The following is a 22,671-nucleotide window of genomic DNA, read 5'->3' as shown; positions in this document are numbered from 1 at the left end:
TGATTCTCTGAGTGCAATAAAATCATTGAAAAATCCATCCAAACCAATCCACCCTGTCCTGAAGCAAATTAGATCACAGATTATTGCGTTATAAGCTGTAAACAAATCAGTCAGTTTCTGTTGGATACCAGGTCATGTAGGCATCAAAGGAAATGAATATGCAGATCAAGCCGCTAAACATCCAATCAATGTAAGATCTCCTAACTACAAAGTGCCATACACAGACTACAAATCAGTCATAAAAAACGTGTGTGAAGAGCAATGGTTGCAAATCTGGCAGGCTCAGTACGGCAATAAACTACTACAATTTAAACAGGAACCTAAGTTATGGCCCTCAAGCATGCGATCAAATAGGCAAGACGAGGTGATCCTGGCTAGGACGCGTATTGGGCATACGTATCTAACACATATTTATCTCCTCAAGGGGGAAGATCCGCCTATTTGTACATTTTGTCAGACTACACTTACGGTGAGACATTCTAATAAATTGCATTCATTATAATAATTATAGAAACAAAATTTTCAAATCGCTTTCACATCTGCAAGAACCTTTGACATTAACACATCTGATTGGAGACAATGCAAATCTACCTGAGTTCTTTTATTTCTTAAAGCAGACAGGATTATTTTACAGATTTTAACTGGTAATTGCACTACCGAATAGAATCAGGCACAATATGGCCTTAGCAGCCCTTGTGCCATTAAACAACATACCAACCAACCAACTAACTCATGGAAATCAACCACGCCTTCATGACTATGAATCTCAGATGGGATTCCTCCCACAAATGATCTTAACAGCTTGGAAATCAAGACTGGGATGCTGTTCTAGTCACGATTTTTCTACTGCCAATAATGCCATACAGGCGATTTGAGCTGGCCACTGTTCCTCCCCTTCCATGCATGGGGTGGAAAGTAGACGGCCTTGCTTTACCCCACTTTCCCCTCTGGTGGGGCATGGGCATGCTCCACTGTAACTGGAGTTGTCTTCCCTATCAGCTCCATATTTCTATCTCCCCCAGTCTTTAGTCTCTCCCCCCCACTGTACCTACATGCAAGTGAATGCCCCAAACTAAATTCAACAATCTAAAATCAATTTTGCCCACCATTTTTGGCTTTCTCCTAGTGCTTCCCCCACTGCACTATGTGATTACCTTTTTTTTTTCTAGGTCCTAGCCACTGAAATCTCAGGAAATTAAGTGGCAGTACCTGCCAGAGCAAATCTTAAACTACTGGGTATTAGTCTGCCTCTACGGGGAAAAAAATGGGGCAACATCAGGCCTCAGCAGAGGTCTGGCAGCTAAAATGACCAGAAGAACAATGGTACACAACACCACACATTTCAAGAGCCATACACTTTTAAATTTCTGGCCTTTACAGTGAACTGTATCACCACACAATGTCAACTACATGGGGATGGGGGAAACTCCTAGTGCTGTCTGACCCTAAACACACTTCACTTTACCATCACTGGCAGTTAGCGGTTAGAAACTGGATACCCAATTACAAAAAACAGTCGACAAACCATAAGATAGAAGCTTATCTAGATGACCTGTATGCCAAACACAATCAAGACTTTGTAATGTTAAGAGAGTAACTGCTTGATTTTCAACAAAATTTTCCATTGAATTTGTGCATAGATGGGTAACAAAGCCAGAATATCACCAGTGGATCAACATTGACGGAATCTATACTGGAGATCGTTGATCAGATTGAACATTACTAGATAGTAAGAGTTGGCAGTTACTTAATTTCTCCATTACCTTGGAAAGAGTAGAGGTGATTGTAATGGGATGGGAGGGATTTTTCACCCTCTTTAGTAACTGGCTAGATATGAGCAAATTTCCAAGCAGAAGCAAAACATGTTTGGAATAAGAAAGGGGAAGAAAAAGGCGACACAGAACAAGCTTAAGCTCAGGAGCACAAGTGGGGAAATACCATCAGGATCTGGAGCTTTCATACCATCAAGATTATTCAAAATCCTTCTGACGTTCTTTGGACTGAAGACCACAAGAGGCATTGATTGGAGTGTACTGGGAATGGTAGGTGGTTTACCAAAATAAACAATATACAAGTTGGAAGAAAAGTAGGCTGCTAGCAGATCAGTTTTAACTTTGGCCAAAGTGGCAATAGAACCATGTGGGTTTGACAGAGGTGGGAGTAGAGATGGGTAAATGTTAGTCAGTAGCATTGGCAAGAATGCTATAGAGCAAGTGCATCATTTCTACACGCAGCGAGCTACTAAGTAACTAGGAATTGGCATCATTAAATACATCTTATATTGTGAATACCTTCATCAGTTACCACGATATTGCACTATAGAAAGACTACTCGATGGAGAAGACTATGTTGCCTATTCTCAGCGGATACCACCACCCAGATAGCACTGTTTCGGATCTCGTTGACTCCTCATTGATGGGTGGGCAAGTACCATGGTGATGCAACGATGACAGCCTAGTTGCGAAGTACAACTCCACAATATGAGAGATGCCTAGATATGAGAGATTAAGGTCAAAAAGAACTTTAAGGATGTAAGCCCCAGGTTGAGAAATAGTTAACTGACGTGTACAACCCATAGAGTGCTCTATGATCTTAATTACTTGCACACCACTAGGCTTCTCTCATATTGTGGAGTTATACTTCACAACCGGGTTGTGATCATTGTATCACCAGGATACTTGCCCACCTACTGATGAGCCATCAAACTCCGAAATGGTCGCATCTGGGCAGTGGTATCCGCTGAGAATAAGTAACAGCAGTCTTTTCCATTGATAAAGCATTACTTATTCGAGGTAGTGCAATTTAATGGTAATTCATGAAGGTATTCACAATATGAGATGTACTTAATGATACCAATTCTTAGTTACTTAGTAGCTGGCTGTATGTAGAAATGATGCACTTGTGCTAACTTACACATCAGAGACCAGAATGCTTGACTACCATTTGGACAAGAAACGTTTCTAGGCTTAGGCTGTTCGAAATCTAGTTTGGACTGAATATTAACTGCTTTACAATTGTTGTGAACTTTGGTGTAGGCAGAAAATGAACCTGAAGATTTGGATCTAAGCCAATTATGCTATGCAACATTCTTTTCTTGGAAGTGTGGTGAAATGTATTTCATGGAAGGGGAAACACATTTCACCATAATAACGTAAAAATCCATGGAATTCCAGGTGTCAGTATTATCGCAAATTCAATAAGATCTAGTTTACTATCCATTTATAATTTTGCACTAACAGAAAAGCCCAACAAACTGCTAATTGTTTTTGTTTTATGGTTGTGACCTTCAGAAATCCGACCAGACCACATGGTATGGTCAGAGACAATCTCAAGTGCTGCAATCTCCTGACCTGATTGAACAGCATGTTGTCCCAATTAAGTGAAGAAAACCTTGGGAATTTTCTCGATTTAGTTCTGTTCTTTAAGATTTGTCCCAAATAAACAGCTTCCCAGATTAACTGGTGTCCCAAATAACCGGAATCCACTGTATATGATATAAAAATTATTTTTTGCATCCAGTTTCTTTGTGACCACGTCATAGTATCCAATCGAATTGGATACTACGACTCAGGGCCGTGCCGTGCTATGAATAGAGTGATACAGAGAGGTGGTCGCATCAGGCAGCACCGTAAGGGGGCGGCATAAGCAGCGAAATTAAAATACAGGAAATCAAAATAGGGGCAGCATTTCGAAGACTTGCATCATACTGAGAAAATCTACTGCACGGCCCTGCTACGACTTGTTAAATATATTTGCCAAACAACTAAATTTCGTTAAAACTGGACAAATATAAATCCAACAATTATTTTTTTTCTGTATGGAAAAAGAATTCCTAGATTAAATGAGACATGTGAACATGATGTCACTTGTGAAGATACACACACATATATATATAAAGAAAAGAGATTACAAGAAAAAAAAAAAAAAACAGTAATATGGTATGAGTAATAAATATTATACAGTTTTGTAATTAAACTAAATTAAGCTAAGTTCAGAGAATGTAAACCTAATTATAATCTTAGTAATTAATTGATAAGATCAACTATATTTATTTATACTAATCACATAAAGTGAAAAAAAAAATAAATTTAAGAAAAAAATCAAGCGTGCTTGAAATGTAATGCACTGTGTACATTAGTAGCTAACTTGTTTTACTTAAATATAATGTGTATGGTGATATTTAATTTTCAATTGCAACTTTATTCATAAAATTCCAAACTATGGCAAGAAGCATTGGAGTCACAGATGGTGTCTACTTGTCCCCCCCCCAATATTTCATTTATCTGTTTTTCTTAATTCTGCCTTCATATTAAAGTTGGTTATACCTCAAATAAGAAATACTTCCAAGAGAGAGAGAGAGAGAGAGAGAGAGAGAGAGAGAGAGAGAGAGAGAGAGAGAGAGGGGGGGGTAATATATAAAGCAACATTTTCCATGTCATAAACTGTGATTATGTTTGATTAGCATTCTTTTATTTTATATCTTGGCAGTGTTTTTTTTTTTTTTACTTGAATAGAAAAGAGCACTGGCTTTTTTCTATTCAAATAGATAAATCTGTGTATGTTCCCCTTGTGATTAAGATCATTCAATTTATATTTCAAAGGATTACTATTCAAGTTAATCATAAGCATCAATTAAAAACTAACATTTTTTTAGCATTCATTCATTGTCATATACAAATAATTATTCAGGTGAATGCAAATAAATACAAAAGAGTAAATGGCACATTTAATATTTAAAGGTTTCATTTTGATTATTCAAATTATTAAATTTGTCTCTTTACATAATTTATTTTATTTCTTTGTGATAAAACGGGTGTCTTTTTTTCTCTCTCTTTCATCTTCCTATTGAGAGAAGTAGTCTGTATTTTTTTGAGACATAAGGAACATGTATGTATGTATCTAAATAGCTTCTTTTTTGCAATTATTTAATGATTTATTGAGGTAAAAACAGGTTTTTTTAATGGCTGTTCTTGTGGCTTTGTTAAATGTGATGTCCTTTTAACTTAATTTGAAACACTCGCACGCATGCACACTTATTAAAAAGTATTTCTTTGATTTAAATTTGCATCTTTTTTTCACTCTTCCTATTCAATTAGATGTCTATTTTTTTTTTAAAATTTCATATAAGTTTTTTTTGAGAATAAAAGTGCCTTATTGACTTTTACTCTTAAGAATATTCTGTATCTATTGCAATTTTCTTATGTTATATCTTCTACCTCTGAAAAGAAATATATTACTCTCAAAATAAGAGTTCTGAGTAATGTCTCACAAAATATTTTACAACTACTTCGCTTTCATTAGGATATTACCCCAATATTGACCTGACTTGTTCCCTCCCACTGATCCACTGGCTCTTTCCTCTCCCCAGTCACAGATGCTCATCTTGTCTGCTCCCAGTCCTGATCAGAAGATGTTTATAGCCCTACACCTGATAACGAAACTCTTCTCCCTGGAGTCTGAATATAGAAAGAATGACAATAATAGTCCTGATGGGTAAAAAACGTTTTTTTTTTTCCCTTTACAGTCTTGTCCTCGTATAGCACGACAGTTGCGTTCCTAGAAACCCTCGTGCAATGCGAAATCGTGCAATATAAACAACAGGCCCTATGGGAAAAGTAGGGTTAGGTGTCGACCACCCAAGGTTGAACACACATTTGGAACCAAAACATTACCAAACAATAAATAATCGGGTAATTTTAATCGTTATAAAATACGTTAAGTATTTTATAACGATTAAAATACGTAATAAAAATATTATAATAAAGTATTTTTAGTATTTTTTTAATACTAAAAAAGTATTTTTTACGAATAAAATACGTATTTTATTCGTAAAAAATTTATTATATTAAATAAAATACTTACGTATTTTATAATACGTAAGTATAAATTATAATACGTAAGTCGTAATAAAATATTGCTAATGCTTTTGCTTCTATCGTAAGCAAACTTGCTTTTTGTTTGATTTTCTATCCAAACAGATGACAGCCGTTCCATCTCTTCCAATTCTTGTGTCTTAATCTAATGGATTTTAATTACACTGAGTTGTTCCTGCTATGAAAGTTGTTTTTATTTTCTCTGCATTCTTTGTAATTCTCGGAGTTGCCTGATTTAGGTCTATAGCACGTGCAATATCACATGGCCTTTCATTTCGCTCAAAGCGTTTCACAATTTCATATTTTTTCTCTATCGACAGAGGCGGACAGAAGCCTTACGGGGGAAACCACGGTGGGCCGGAGGCCGGTGTGATTTTGGCCATAAACCGTAGTATGAGGCCGCTATAAATTTTCCCGGTTAAGAATTTTTGATCCAGTCCGCCTCTGTTTATCGATATTGCTTTTTTTTTTTTTTCTCTGAATCTGCAGTGTCTTAGCCAGAACGCTTCCTTTTCACACCTTTTAAGTATTTTACTCATTTTTAGGGAATAAAGCACAATTACAAAACGAGGTGGCACGCTTGATACACATAAACAAAGCTGCACGCGTGTAGCAACTGAATAAACAACACCGTAAAGGCCGAGATACACTATTAACACCTCACATTTTACTAAAGCACATTTCTGGGGGTTACTACCATAAAACAATAAAAACAATTTCCAGTTGCGTTTCTGCTAGTGAAATCTGTTATAAACTGGTAGTAAACTCCATCTAATTGCATTTGCTATTATATCGATAACTGGAATTGTGCTGGTTTTTACGTTATTATGGTGAAATGTGTTTCCCCTTCACTGATATAAAACACAAATACATTTTCAGAATCTTCTTCATTCCTATCGTGTTGCGTTCAGTTGGGGTGATTCCGCGTTCGACTGCCATTTCTTGTAAACATAAAGGCGAATCGTGCATAAGCGAATTCGGTTTGTGTTATATAAGATAATGTTCCCCTATTTATAAATCGTGTATGATCGAATTCATGTTATGTAAACACGTGTTATAAGAGGACCGACTGTATTTAAAAAAAAAATACCACTCCATAAATATTAATAATTCAAATCAAAACCCTCCTTCTCTGGACAGTGAGGTAATGGGCAAAATAATAATATGAATAATTAGCAACTCTATTCTTCTGCTAAACTTCTAATCTGTGAAGACTTGGAGAGAGCTTGACCTATTATACCTCCTTGCAAAAGAAGCTCAAATAGCCCAACATCACTTAACATTAAATTCCATCAAGAGAAAATAATCAAAATGTAATGATTCATTCCTGCAAAAAGTTCAAAACTCATTTAAGTGAAAAACATTTATTTTGTTCCCATAATATACAAAAAAATCCTTTGAGGAAAATAAAAGGCATACCATTTTATGGACAATTAAATGAATTGTCTATTAATGTATGGAAAAAAAGTGATGAATGCACTAAAGTGTGCTAAGAATTGTTTGCATTCTCTCGGCTATTTCTTCTTTCCGTTTGACAAGAGCTGCTTCAGAATCAATATACTGCTGCTTGCTCATCTTATTAGAAATCAGCTTTTCAACCAAAGTTATCTGCTGCTGAATCTGATCCTTAAGCAATTTGTCATAACGTTGTAGCTCTGCTACCTATACAATTAGAAAAATCATAGCTAGATGCACATGTATAATTATCAAAGAGATACAAAAATTTTAATTGCTCTATAATGCAGTTAGTAACCAGATGGGCTTGTTAAATGGATAGATTGTAATTCTATTTTTTTTTTTTCACTTTATTTTCCAGTAACTTCATATTACAATACTTTTAATTTGATTTAATCTAATCCCAAGAGTTTTCAAAACTATTCAACAGAGTTAACACAAAGGTGTTACAAGGAGTGGTATGAAAGTAATGCCTCCTATTTATTTCCACAGAAAATTTAATTCCTACAACTATGCCTTTTACATCAATTAATCCTCAATCATTAATAAGCACACTGTTATTTTCTTACAAAGTCACCATCATTTTCTATGCACTTCCACCATTTCTGAGTCAGATGCTGTATTCCAATCCTGTACAAGTCCTTACTCTTGCTCTGGAGGACTTTGCAAACACTGTGCTTGAGCTAGTTGTCTTCTGCAAAATGGGTTCCACAGAGTGCATCCTTTGGCAGGCTGAAGAGGTGATAGTCAGAGGGTGTACAATTCAAGCTAGGAGAGGTTGAAGAAGAACAGTGCACCCCAGTTTTGCAATGGCCTCCATCATGTGCAGACTGGTGTGGGGTTGTGTGTTGTCACAGAGAAGAACCTCATTAAGGTTTTTGTCTGGTCGAACTCAACAAATGTGGGCTTCCAACTTTTTCAACATTTCCACATATCAACTGAGTTCATTGTGGTGCCATGCTCCAAGAAATCTGCAAGCAAGACCTCATCTCTGTTCCAAAACTCTGTTGCCATGACCTACCGACAGAAGGCTGTCTTTTGAAATTCTTGAGTGGTGCATTTTAATGGTGCCACTCCAACTGTCACTTTGTTTTAGGGTCATAATGGTGGACCCAGGTTTCGTCAACTGTGACTATGCGTGAAAGAAAACCTCTGCTTCATTCTCTTAGCATTGGAGAAGTCCTGTACAGATGACTTTGAGTTTCTTTCTGCTCATGTGTCAGCATTTTCGAGACCTACTGTGGTGCAAACCTTGTTGTAGCCTAGTTCCTTTATGATAGTTATCACAGCAGATTTTTCTATACCTACTGCATCGCACAATTTGCATGTTGTGATGTGGCGGTCATTTTTGATCAGCACGTTGATCCGGCTCTTGTTGTCTGTTGTCACTGACACTACTGGCTGGCCACTTCGGGGCTTGTCAACAATGCCAGTTTCCCCACTCTTAAAGTGTCTTACCCAACATCTAACTGTACCCACACATTATTGTCACCATAAATATTTTTGAGACGCACATGGATTTTGAAAGGCATCACCTCTTCCTTTGTAAGAAATCCAATCACCACTCTTTGCTTGATACATATATTTGTAACATCCACCATTTTGAATTATCCGTGTGCTGCACTCACAAGATTGACCACAGCACCACTCAGTGACATGTGAAATGATCTATGGCACCACATTTGAAAGCAAAAAATTAGGAGGTATTATTTTCATACCAATACTATCACAAAAACACTGAAAGACTAAACTAACAATATTTCTTATGAATGATTACAGCTATATATGCTTGACTATGTATTCTGGACTGAGATATCATTGTTATTGTTATTTGATTGGCTGAAATTAAGTAGCATTAGGATAAAAATGGAATTCAAATCCATCCATTTAACAGGCACATTTATTACTAACTGAATTACAGTGACCAATTAGAATTTTTGTATCTCTTGTATGATTATGAGCTATGATTTTTCTATTTATGTAGGCAGCAGAGCTACATTAAGACAAATAATTCTACTTAATTTTAGCCAATCAAATAACAATGACACCTAGATCTAGAGTACCAAGTCAAGCATATACAACTGTAACTATATATAAGAAATAGTTGTCGGTTTGTTCTTTTGCTGTTTTTGTGACAGTGTGATGGCAAAATTATAAGTAGTGTTAATGTAGTATTATCTATATTAAATATTTTTAACAATTGTTTAGATTAAAGAATAAAATTAATAATTTAAGTAAAAATATAATAAAGATAATTAATAGATAAATCATCTCATTTTTAATTTTGCAGTCACTGAAGAAGTGAAGGAGAAAACATCTGTGAAATGTATGATTTTTAGACTATTAGTAATAAATAGGTTTTAAACTTTGCACAGGTGAAGTTCATTCATTTTAAATATTTTGATCAAATAACCTGTGCAACATGGCATTCAAACAGTACACTAACTTTGTATTAAATAATTTAATTTCTTTATGGAAAAATTGGTTGTTCAAGGTGCTTAGTTTTCAAAATCTATAATTGAATGAATTCAGCTATTCAGTACTCTAAATGTTTATAAGCATACTCTATATGCTTATAAACTATATTTGCCAGAATTAACAAGAAACCTGTTGGCCCACTTCAAGCCTTAATTAGACACTGTATGAGAGAGAATTATTGAAAGGTGATATTTTGGTCCATTTTAGTTTGTTTGGCCTGACCTGAAGTTGATGATCCATTTCACCCCAAAGGTGTTCCACTCAGTGGAGTTAAGAATGAGGCTATGGGCCGGCCATGTGTCTTTCTAAAAACAATGCGCATATGTTTCCAGTTTCCATCCAAATAATGTCTGTTGTACTGAAACTTGGCAATGGCTGGTATAATCAAACTCTAAGAGACAGTTTTTAGATTCTAATTATACAACCAACATCAGTTCTATTTCTCACCATTTTTCAAAATTCTATTGTGGTAGAAGTTATTAAAATGCTTATTTTTTTATCCTTTAGGTGTTCAGATGAGAATGTATGAGTCAATTTTATATTACACTACATTTCTTAAGCACTCAAATTTCAGAAGTGACTGCTTAATTATTGATTTTTCTTCATTTCCGACTTGCCTTTCCTTTTTCTTCTGGATGCAAATGAATCAAATTTCATGTTTACATCACAATCCAATTTAAAATCAGATACCACTGTTAATTAAAATTTAAGTTTTTATAAATCTTTACTATTTTGACACAAGTTGATTAAATTGGTCTGTCTTGAGTGAGGAACACATAGTATATTTGCAAATATACACCCAATATATGGATGTCTTGTGGCATTTTTTGCCTTAGAATTTAACATATTTGCTAACGCTGATACATATAAGTATCAAATGGTACCCAAGCATTGTGCTATAACACATATGGGCAGCCAATAAATGAGTTCCATAAAAGTAAAGCATATGAAATTAACAACTGCTTAATACTGGCACACTGACTGACCTCTTGGCTATTTGCAGCAGTGCTTGGAACAGTTTTGTTTATCCTTTGTGTTGAGGTTTGTTCTGATTTACAGCTCAGCCCAAATGTAAGTGTTCGCTTTGAGTTATGAATTCCAAACTTTTACTTTTCAATCATTATTTATGAATTTTCAGAATACTGTTGTTTACCATTCTGAAAATTATGGCACACTGAATGCACTCTCTCAAATATTGGCAGCAGTGAAATGTGTTAACACATGCTCACACTCAGCACAATAACACTAAATACATTCAAAGTTTTACTGTAAAAAAAAAGCAAGTGCCATGAAGTTAGTGTTTTTTACAAAGCATGCAATTTAAACTGAAACCTACAGATAGGACCAGTACCTGGAGATGTTCTTCAGGGTAATTCAGAATGAAAATTCTGAATTACCCAGAGAGAGAGAGAGAGAGAGAGAGAGAGAGAGAGAGAGAGAGAGAGAGAGAGAGAGAGAGAGAAGTAGAAGGGAATCACCAAGAAAGAGAAGAATGATGATATCCAGCTCAGGACCTTGGGTGTGCCAAGCCCATACTCACCAGATGTGAGCCCCTGGGGTGCAATTCACCCAGGATAACTTGAGATGGTCAAGATTCTTGCAAAATGTCAATCAGAGCATTTGCTAAAACTGTACAACAAAACAAAACTGTAAAACCGTGCTACAAAAAGGTATATTTCTCACTCTGTGGAAAATGGCAAACTTCAGGCTAATATTAAAAAAAAAAAAATTCAGGAAAACCTCTGAATGATCCCAGTTATAGAGACCAATAGCCTTCTTATCAGTACCGAGCAATGTATTGGAAAGATTACTACTGTGCCACCTTGAAGCACAATACCTGAAAGCAAACCTTCTGTTGGACAAACAGAAGGTTTGCCTCAGTCTAACATCCAGGTTTAGCTTCAAACCTGGATGTTAGACTGAGGATGCAATGAACAAACTAATGATGACAGTGCAAACTACGCAGGAGAACTACATGCTGGCACCTTTGATACCTTATGGTGGCCCAGCATTCTCAGGAGAATACGCCATGCTGGAATATCACAAAACCCATACAACTCACACTCAGCTGTATAAAGAATTACCTTCACAACAGAAAAATAATAGTGCAAACAAGATTTCAATCCATACAAAGAAATGTTGCTCATGGATGGCTGCAGGGTTCAGTGCCAGGTCCCTGTTTTTAGAACCTGGTGCTAGATGAGTTCCTGAGGGCAGACACAGGCCAGGTGCCCAAGTTCACCTTTGTGGATGATCTTGGCTCTCCTGTAAAGGGGCACAAACTGGTTATTTTTAGTACACAGCACAAATCTATTCTATTAAAAGGTAAGTTGGATATTTGAAGACCTCCACGGATAAAGACTGCTGAGAAAAATAGCCGCCTTGACAACAAAGTTAAAATACCTTGGTGTTATCTTTGATTCTAAACTAAACTCCTTCCATCATCTTGCATATGTTGTCAAAAAAGTGAGAAGCTATGCTGGTACGATAGCCAGAATCAGCAGGACCAACTGGGGTTTGAAAAGGAAGACCCTTGCATTTGTTTACAAGGCCATCTTCCTCCCAGTTATTAGATATGGGGCTGGAGCATGGTTTCCCAGGTGCTGTTTGTCAATAACAAAGCCACACTAGGATCCATCCAGTGTGTCATTCTACTCACAGTAACTAGGGTGTGCCACACTGTAAGGAAAGGTCTGAATTATAAGCTCAGAAGACAAGTCTCTGCTGAGATCTTGAGGGATAAATATCAACCTAACAGCTGATCTGAAACAGAAGAATTCTGACCTGCCTAATAGGATGTGTGGGATCAGTCAGACAAAGGGGAAGTCACTAGGAGGTCCCTGCCACAGGTAACCCTAGTCTCTCCCAAGCTGCCACCCTGGTTTTCACCAGGCTTGTATGCACATTCTTGCTAACAGAGCATGATTCCCTAACTGCCCCAATCACCACCCCCACAGAAGTATGCTAAACTCAAAAACAGGACCCATAAACCACAGAGACAAGCAATTGCTCATCTCTGATGAGATCCATTACATGGCCGTCTCTGACTTTGCTCAAAAAGATTTTGAGACAAGGAGAAGAAACCATACAACATTTACCTAAGTGAGACACCTGTATACTAGTAACTATGATCACATGAATATGACCTAAACTAAATTGTGTCTGGCCTGCTAGAATATGTCTGCCCAGCTATAGTAGCTAGTCCACTTCTTTTCAAGATATAATTAATGTACATATTTTCTAGACTGTTACCCTTAAAACCCAATACTGTAGTATTATTATTCTCTAGATTAATTATATTCTTTATAATTATGCATGCTAATTATAAAATATCATTAGGGGCATTAATGGTATACATGAATGGTAGTGTGTTTTTAAGTATAAACGAGTATATGTATAGGTATATATGTATATGAGTGCAAATAATTGTGTGTGAATGTGTGGTTATGAGAATGTATACACATTTATGTGTCATGATAAGTATGCATGTAAGTGAATCTAAATGTGTAAATAAATGAGTGGATGCAAATGTGTTTGTAAAAAAAATTTTTTTTTGTATGATAATGTGGGTGAATGGGTGAGTATATGTGCTTGAGGGAGTAAATTTGTATGAGCCTTATTAGTGTATACAGTAGACTCGATTTTCCGGGATAGATGGTAAAAAACAAATCCCGGATAATCCAAAAATACAAGTCCCTGACATACGTAACTCAGGAATGACTAATAACATATTGCTACTGTATTATTATTGACAAATCTGAATTCCGTGCAATACTTGTTAATGTTTGGCCATTTTGATACATCCTTATTATAATGATTCCTTAGAGATTTAACAGATGCGCCATTTTCAAACTTTTGAATAATTTCAAGTTTTTGTTTAACTGAAAACACAACTCTTTGGTGTTTACCCACCATTTTTGCGATTTCTAAACAACAACAAAAAAATTTACTATAAAAAAAATTCCAACATTCCTGACAAATAATGAAACAAAATAAGCATTTAGTCTCTCTCTTTTTTTTTCTTTTTCTTTGAGCGGCAGGTGTGAAGACAGCGGGGATTGCAAGATAATAGGAACACCAATCTCCCAATGATGACTTATAATGTCGCTTGTCACTTATTTACAACTTGCAAAATATCTGTTTATACCTATTCTAGTTATTTGAATTTTATGATTTCTGGTTGATTTTTTTTTTTTAATTTGGAGTCTTGAAGTGTCCCGGTTAATCAAGAGTCTGCTGTATATGAGATTCCAATAAGTAAATTGCCGGGTGGGAAAAGCATCCACCTAACCCGAGGAGAAAAAAATATATATCATTGTGTGTGTGTGTGACGAGTACAGGCACTCCTCTACTTATGTACAAATGACTTACACACAACTCGACAATCGGTCGAAAAACGTTGTCAGCTTCAGGAAGGAAAATCGTTTTGCAATTTTTTCGTTAATTGCATTAAATTGATTTTTAATTATTTTTTAAATTATGTTACTCTAATGTAAGTTTTTCGATTTTTTCGTTTTAATTTCTAGAGAGTATCATACGGAAGTGTTCTACATACTATATCGAGGTAAACTTCTCTTATTTTACAAATAAAAAAAAATAAAAATAAATAAATAAAAAAAAGCTCTTGTGTAATTGAAAGTATGATTGCAGTATACTTAGAAAGAATAAACAGCTAGTATGTGTTGTTCTAGCAGGCCCTCCAAAACTGAACTGCAGTGGGGGCAACCTATATGGAAACCACCCATATTACCGGGAAGTAATAACTTATGTGGCTGGAGTATGGTTCCTAGAATGCTGTTAGTTAACAACCAAGTTAAGCTGGGTTCCATCCAGTGGGTCATAGTGTTAACCATCACTAGGGCTTGCTGCACAGTCAGTACTCCAGCTCTGCAGGTCCTGGCTGGTGCACTGCCACTAGACCTGAAAACAATAAGAGGACTTAGAATTGAAAAAGACAGATCCTTACTAACATTCAAGGGTTAAACTTATACCTCACAGCTGATCCCAAACAGGTGAGGATCAAACAAACAAAGGAGAAGTTGCTAGGAGATTCCTGCCACAGGTTACTGTAGTCTCCCATAAACTACCATCCTGGTTTGCATCAGGCTTGGTTTTACATTTTTGCTGACAAATCATGGCTCCCTAAATGCAAAATTATGTCAATTGAATCTCTCACAGGACACAAAATGTACTTGTGGTGCTGATGACGACTGGGCTCATGTTTTATATGACTGCCCCAACTATCATCCCCACAGATGCATACTAATCAGCAAAACAAGACCCATAAACTGTGGAGTTGAGCAAATCCTCTTCTCTGACAACATGCATTACACGACCTTCTCTGAATTTACACAAAACATTTTTGAGACTAGAAGAAACCACACTGCAACTATTTAAAGCAAGACATCTACCTTCTTGACAACTACTTCCTGACTATGACTAGAACTCAAATGTGTCTGGCCTGCAGAATGTTTCCCACCCAACAATAGGATACTTAATTCATACTATTTTCAATATACCATATTTCTTAGATTCTAAGACGCCATCAATTATACCTTAATTTCAGAAGAAGAAAAAAAAAAAAAAAAAAAAGCTTTGATTCTAAGAAAAATAGCCGTCGATATCTGAATCAACATCAAAGTCTACTTCACATTTGGGGTCAGATTCTTCTGAGCCATCATTATCTTCATTATTCCACAATATATCATCTTCTGAGCCATCGAGAGTGTTGTTGATGCAACATTTTTTAAATGAGTGCTTTACTATTCTTTCTGGGATCAGAACTTCCAAGCTGTTGATACCCATTCTGCCAATTTTGATGCTAGCGCTTTCTTAATTTTTCCGGAAGGTTGTCGGTCAACAGCCGGGATTCATATTCATTTCTCAAGTAATCCGTAAATGGTATGTTGACTGAAACGTCGAGTGGCTGCAGTTGGCTAGTCATGCCACCAGGAATCACAACCAAGTCACCACATTTTTATTTTTAACACGTTCGAACAAATGTCCATGAAATGCATCAAGTACTAGCATGCTAGGTGGGTTGTTTTTTTTTTTTTTTTTGGGAGTTGTTGTTGCTGTTATTTGGTTTTTAGGAGCATTAGCAACTACGGCCATATTTCTCTGGGGATATGCGGTGGTCATTCCCTGACCTTCCCGCATGCTCCGTATTTGGTGGTCACAGGTTCGAACCCCATCTAATCAAGAAGCGCGTGCAACACACTGCTGCTCCTGACCACCTGGCTACAGAGGCATCACTGGGTGGGTTACGAAGATTTCCAGGATGTCTATTCCACACAACATTTAGCCAGTCTTCCATAAGCTCTGCCGACATCCATCCATTTTTTTGTGCATGCACAATAACATCTTTGGGGAAAATTTCATTCTTCGGTATGGTTTTTCTATTTAAAATTAAATATGGTGGCAACTTTCGACCATAAAGTTGATGGTGATGCATAGCATCACAGTGATACGCTGCTTTTCAACCAGTTGGGTCAGTGTGAATAGAAAACAGAAACCATTAAAATCACCAAGGAAAATTACCTCACTGTTAGGAAAGTTGGACTGGAGAAATGCATCAAGTTGCAAAGAGAGGAAGTCAAAGAGCTCCAAGTGATTAGTGGAGTTGGGAGAACGGTAGAGACAACAGATGAATTTTACACAATGAGGTAGAGAGATTTTAAGCCAGAGAAGATCAAAGGGAGTAGATTCCAAATTGCCAAGTCTCTGATAGGGAATATCAGAACGGACATATGCACAAGTACCACCTTTGAGGCGAAATTAATCATACAGTGAATAATTTGGACATCTGAGATGAGCACTAGTTGAATCAACCGATAACTGAGATTCTGTCTGAAAAAGTACATGGGGTTTGGCAGACTGCAAGTGGAAATGGACATCGTTAAGATTAGAATTGAGACCACGTATATTTGTGAAATGAATTAGGAAGTGCTTGGGAGGTTTAGATCTTTTCGCAGATAAGCTTGTTCTATTAGTTTGACAATTCATGGTGTATTCAATAGTAAGAAAAAGTGGGTGGGATATGCTGTATGAAGTAATGAAATTTTTGGATATGGCATACACATGGTAAGAATACACTCAGATCCTTGACATAACGTGGCCTCGACAATGCTCCCCGCATACACACTACTCGGACTCCCTCCAGTCACTATCTGGCAGAGTAGAGGTAGCAAGATTATACACTAGCTGATCCGGAAGCCTCATAGAGAGTTACCAATAGGTTCAGTCCGGTGTACTAACTAGCGGCTGGCCTGCGAACACCGTTTTAGAGCTGTACCCTTGAAATGTAAGGAATATTGGATCTCGCCACAATGTTCATCATAACCTCAAAAGTCATCAATCGTACTGCATGATGGAAGAGTTAGGGAAGTTGACTGGAACTTAGCTCTAGAGACTAAACATGGGTTCCACCACTTCAAGCCTCCAATAAGCAAAGTGGTGGTATTGCACCGGTTGATGAGAGTCATCTACCACCTAGTACTGCCTGGTAACATAGAGGGGTGGCATTCCTCCATGTGGTGTGGGCGCCACACCTCAACCCCTGCTTACGTTGGTTCACACCCGGGTGGTCACCTACCATGTACTTGTGCATGGAGGTTATACACAGGATTACTAACAGTCCCACCATCGTGAAGGTGCAAGCAGAGGATTTGGTTGTCACAGACCATCCGGACTTCACCGAAATTGGGTCCACTTGACTTGAGTGTCACCCAAATATCAGTTCCATCAGTGTTTTAGACTCCCAGGTAGCAAGTGCAGCTTGTTTGGCATATCTGAGAGAATGTCTGTGACAACCTCAATATATAATCTTGATTTCTTTAGCACCTTTAGTGTTGACTGTGTAATTTTGAGGCATATTAAAGAAAACTGGGATTTCACCAGCATTTCAAATTTGACTAAACTCATAGTTTCTTTTTTTTCCTTAATTTCACCACTTGTCGCTGAAAGTTAATCAGCTTCTGTTAAAAGTCTGCAGGAATTTTTTGACAGCTAGATGTTCGGCGTCTTAACGATAATCCACTACGATGCACGAGTCTATCGCACCAGCCAGGACTGCCTTTAAAAATTATTCTCTCTATTCCGAGGGACTTGGCAATTTCTCCGGCTTTCAACTGCATGGCTTGTCGAGTGATGGGCAATCCTTTTGCGCATGTCTCCGTTACAAAATGTATCACAGCTTCTTCAACTTGTGGAAATCTTCCTTTCTTATGCCCTCTAAAGCACTTGGTTGCTGCTTTGCATGAAAATATGGAATTGCAATCATTTCTCCAACGACGAAAATTTACTTCACTAATATCAACCCGCAGTTCTATTTCCACGTTCTTTTGCATACACAATAACTTTTCGTTTCAATGCAAACTCTTCTTAGTGCAATCTGTTTGACATTTTAATGTGCAATAAGGGATCAAAATTAACGAAATACAGTAACTCCACTTCTTACGTACTTCCGAAGATACAAACAAAACTTCCTAGTTTTCACTGAGCGAGCTCCACTATAATGAAATAACAGTGGCTTCGCATTTCGAAAGCACGTGAAATCACCCATGCCACTTTATTCTCCAATGGAATTGGAGAATGCGATAACAGTTGAACTTGGAGGCAGGGTTTCCATGTGAAAAAAAAAAAAAAAAGCGTGTGGTGTGCAAATCGTGGGAAAATTCAAAAAAAAAAAAAAAAAAAAAACCTGCTGCGATTGTAAGACGCCATCAATTCTAAGATGCACCCCATTTTTAAAGACGTTTATAGGGAAAAAAAGTGCATCTTAGAATCGAAGAAATACAGTATTATTAATGTATGTGTTAAATTTAATGCTTTATTCTTTAATTAATATTGAATATGCTCTTTATAATAAATTCTTCATGTACTTAATAACATATTAGTTTATGTGAAACCTATGTGTATGATTTTACTTTTGTATGGTACGTAATGATTTTATTTGTATATATGAATGTGAGTGAATGAGTGCAAATAGATATTTATGTGTAAGTATATGGGTGCAGGCAAGTGCATATGGTGAATTGTGAAAGTATATATGTTTTTAACACCTGTGCATATCATAAAATTAGGGATTGAGCATGAATGGTCTATTGGCTTATATGTATACATGTACGTGTGTGTGTGTAGCAAATATGCTAAGTGGAAAACGAATCCCATTAACCTGGAGGGAAAAAAAATCAAAGTGTGTGTGACAGTTTTATTGAGTACTATTATGAATGGGTTCAATATGCATAAATGAGGATTGAGGGTTCCACAGTGCCACCATCATTTTCTGTACACTTCTGCCATTTCCGAGTCAGACACTGCATTCCAATCCTGTAAAAGTCCTTACTCTTGCTGCGGAGGGCTTCGCGAACACTGTGTTTGAGCTGGTCGTCATCTGAAAAATGGGTTCCATGGAATGCATCCTTCAGCGGGATGAAGAGATGATAGTCAGAAGATGCAAGATCCAGAGTATGAGAGGGGTGAGGAAGAACAGTGCATCCCAGTTCTGCAATGGCCTTCACCATGTGCAGACTGGTGTGGGGTCGTGCGTTGTCATGGAGAAGAACCTCATTAAGGTTTGCATCTGGTCAAACTCTACGAATGCGAGCTTTAAATGTTTCCAAATATCAATCTGAGTTGATTGTGGTGCCATGCTCCAAGAAGTCCACAAGCAAGACCCCATTTTGGTCCCAAAACACAGCCACGACTTTACCGATAGAAGGCTGTCTTCTGAACTTCTTTTTGTGCGGTAAATTTTGATGGTACCATTCCATCAATCGTCTCTTCACTTCAGGGTCATAATGGTGGACCCAGGTTTCATCACCTGTGACTATGCATGAAAGAAAACCCTCCCTTTCACTCTCATAGTGCTGGACAAGTTCTGTATAGATGACTTTCCAGGTTTCTTTGTGCTCATGTGTCAGCATTTTCGGGACCCACTGCGGCACAAACCTTGTTGTAGCCTAGTTTCTTTATGATGGTTATCACAGCAGGTCTCCCTTTATCTACTGCATCGCATACAATTTGTGTGTTGTGATGCAGTGGTCCTCTTTGATCAGCGTGTTGATCTGGCTCTTGTTGTTTGTTGTTACTGACATTACTGGCCGGCCACTTTGGGGCTTGTCAGTGGCAACTCCCAAACTTAACAATATCTCATAACATCAGAACAGATTATTCCTAACCAGACAACTTGAACATCCAGGCCCTATGGCAGTATGACACTAGGCAGATCTTTGCTGCACTGACTATGGAAGACCATTACCTGCCTATGAATCTGGAACACCAACTTCTGTACAGTAAGTAAATTCAAGATCCACAGTACAGCAGCACAGAATCCAACTGAATGTTGCCATATCTGTCACTACAGCTACAACTATCACAGAAAGGACTAGAATAACCACCAAATGGCACTCAGAAACAGAAAGCAATCCTAATCAAAGCTAAATCCTCCACAACAGACATTAAGCATTGGAATCAATAACCGCAATCCAAATTGAACCCACTCAGCCACTGACCCCAACCAAACCTGGACTAGACAATACCACCGTAGAGATGAAAAAGTGATCGCTCCAGCATGATCATACCAAACTCCGGATTGGACAATGCTACTGGAAGAGTTACACCAAGTGGACTCCCTCTCAGCACCTGGCTTAACCAGGCAGTCTCTGGACACTCCATGCGAAATGCCAAACAACCTGTGCACCCCAGCACAGGCAATTTTAATCCCATATCCCTTCAATTTTTTCACCTGAAGGAGGTGACTCCATTGCTCCCGGGATGCCTTATCTTTAACCCCCGTACTTCTACTTGTTTCCCCTTCTTCTTACTTCTAATACCCCATACTCTGACTTTTTTTCCCCCTTTAGGTCCTTGCCACTGAAAGCTCAGGCAATTAGGTGGCAGGATCTGCCAGATTTTGGGACTGCCTGGCTACCTCCCAGAGGTTAGTGGTGGGCAACGTGGGGACCCCCATGGCAAAAAGCCAGAGTATTACAACAGCAAATGGCACAGATGTGGGAAACCACTGGAGGCACCCCCCCACCCAAACACTATGCCACTAATGTCACTTTCCCCACTCTGAAAGTGTCTTACCCAATGTCTAACTGTACTCACATCTACATTTTTGAGACAAGTATGGATTTCGACATGTGTCACTTTTCCTTAGTAAGAAATTCAATCACCACTCTTTTCTTGTACGTATATTTGTATGGTGCCACCCAAAATCCCGACATACCGATTGTATTTAAAAAAAAAAAAAAAAGTCTCAGAAACTGTTTTTGCAATAAAAAATCTTTTTCATGTAATCAAAACGGCCACTAAAAACATTAAAATTTTATTTTATATATATATCAGTTAACAAAAAACCCCTTTAATGACAATAATCACAGTTTAATGATATCAAAATCACAGATTAAAGTTTGCAAAAATTCATAGAAATTATAATCAAACATTTAAGTATTATAATAATAAGACGAAAATAGGATATTTTTTTCCTGTTACCCATTTCAAAATATCCTGCCGGCACCACAATGTCATGTCTAATGTACCTGTCAAAGAAATTCTTGAAAGTACAGCTAATAACAAATATCTGTATAATTACAGTTTTAGTTATGCTAATGATAGTTATGACAAATGTTACGCAGCTGCCAAAATGCATTCTGAAAGTATTTTTATTTCAAGTTTTTTATCTTTAGCATTCTAATGCTATACCTATAATTATTGCTCAAATGCCCTATACAAATACCAAAATTTGACTTGAAAAATTACCAATTAAATGCAATATAATAAAGTAAAAGTAATTACGCTGTTTTTATTTGCTGATTGTATTTTAAAACTTTGTTTCTGTAACAGAAAACACGATCTTCAAATTTGTTAAAATTTTTATTTTTTATATTCTTTCTATACAAGATTAATCTAATATGGTATATTTTTACTTACTAAAAAACTAATAAATATATAGAATTGTATTAATATATTTTTTCAATATAGTAGATACTGTCAGGATTCTGGGCCAGACCCATATCTGTAACATCGACCATTTTGAACTATCCATGTGCTGCACTCATGAAATCGATCACAGCACCACTCAGTGATAGGCAAAATGATATATGCTGCCACATTTAAAAGCAAAAAAATTAGGAAGCATTACTTTCGTACTGGTCCTCGTACAAAAAAAGTGTGTACTGTGTAATTATTAGTATGATAGCTGTAGCCTGCTTACTATGCTAAGATCCTTCTATGACAGGAAACGGATGAATGCTCCAAATCAATATGGGTTCAAGCCAGTTATTCTACTGTGGATGCTCTTTTAAATTTTACACATTCTTGGGTCATCACAATCTACTTATGTGGTTGCTATTTTTGTCGATTTCCATAGTGCATTTGATAGCATGTGGTGGCCTAGTGTTTTCAAGCATGCCAGGGAATCAGAGTGCTCAATTGGCTTGTACAGGTGTCTCACCAACTACTTTGAGCACAGAAAGATCTCTATAAAAACAAAATACCATTTTTTTACCAAGGAAATTATGAGGGGATGTCCTCAAGGATTCATCATGGGACCTGCAGCCTGGAATATGGTTCTTGATGAATGGTTAATGAAGCAGTTCCAACAAACTTCTACCCTTTCCTATGTAGATGATCTCGTTCTCCTCACTGAGGGTCCATCACACTCGGCACTGGAAACCCAGGCCAACATGTCTGATCTGGACAACAATTCACCGGATTACATTTCCATCAAAAAGTGCAGTACCCTTATGCTGAAGGGCAACCTCAACATCTGTCGTCCTCCAACTATAAGGATAAGCAAGCAGTCACTCACCAACTGCCGTTCTGTGAAATTTTTTGGTGTCACCCTTGATGACTGCTG

General features: G+C 37.3%; 1 protein-coding gene across 2 annotated transcripts in view; it reads right to left on the bottom strand.

Annotated features, from left to right (window-relative positions):
• Positions 1 to 7,221: 7,221 nt before the first annotated feature.
• Positions 7,222 to 22,671, bottom strand: part of LOC150076165 (dolichyl-diphosphooligosaccharide--protein glycosyltransferase subunit 1) — a 184,023-nt gene continuing 168,573 nt past the window's right edge. For both annotated transcript variants that reach the window (XM_090388201.1, XM_090388200.1), the window contains one exon: positions 7,222 to 7,535. In XM_090388201.1, the coding sequence (XP_090244327.1) occupies positions 7,353 to 7,535 (183 nt within the window). In that variant the 3' untranslated portion in view covers positions 7,222 to 7,352. The remainder of the gene's footprint in view (positions 7,536 to 22,671) is intronic.

Source organism: Mastigoproctus giganteus, chromosome 13 (genome assembly GCF_048544385.1).
Source record: "Mastigoproctus giganteus isolate SK-2022 chromosome 13, ASM4854438v1, whole genome shotgun sequence".
Lineage (NCBI taxonomy): Eukaryota > Metazoa > Arthropoda > Arachnida > Uropygi > Thelyphonidae > Mastigoproctus > Mastigoproctus giganteus.
Note: the sequence above shows the minus strand (reverse complement) of the source record. Positions and strands in the feature narration are given on the sequence as shown.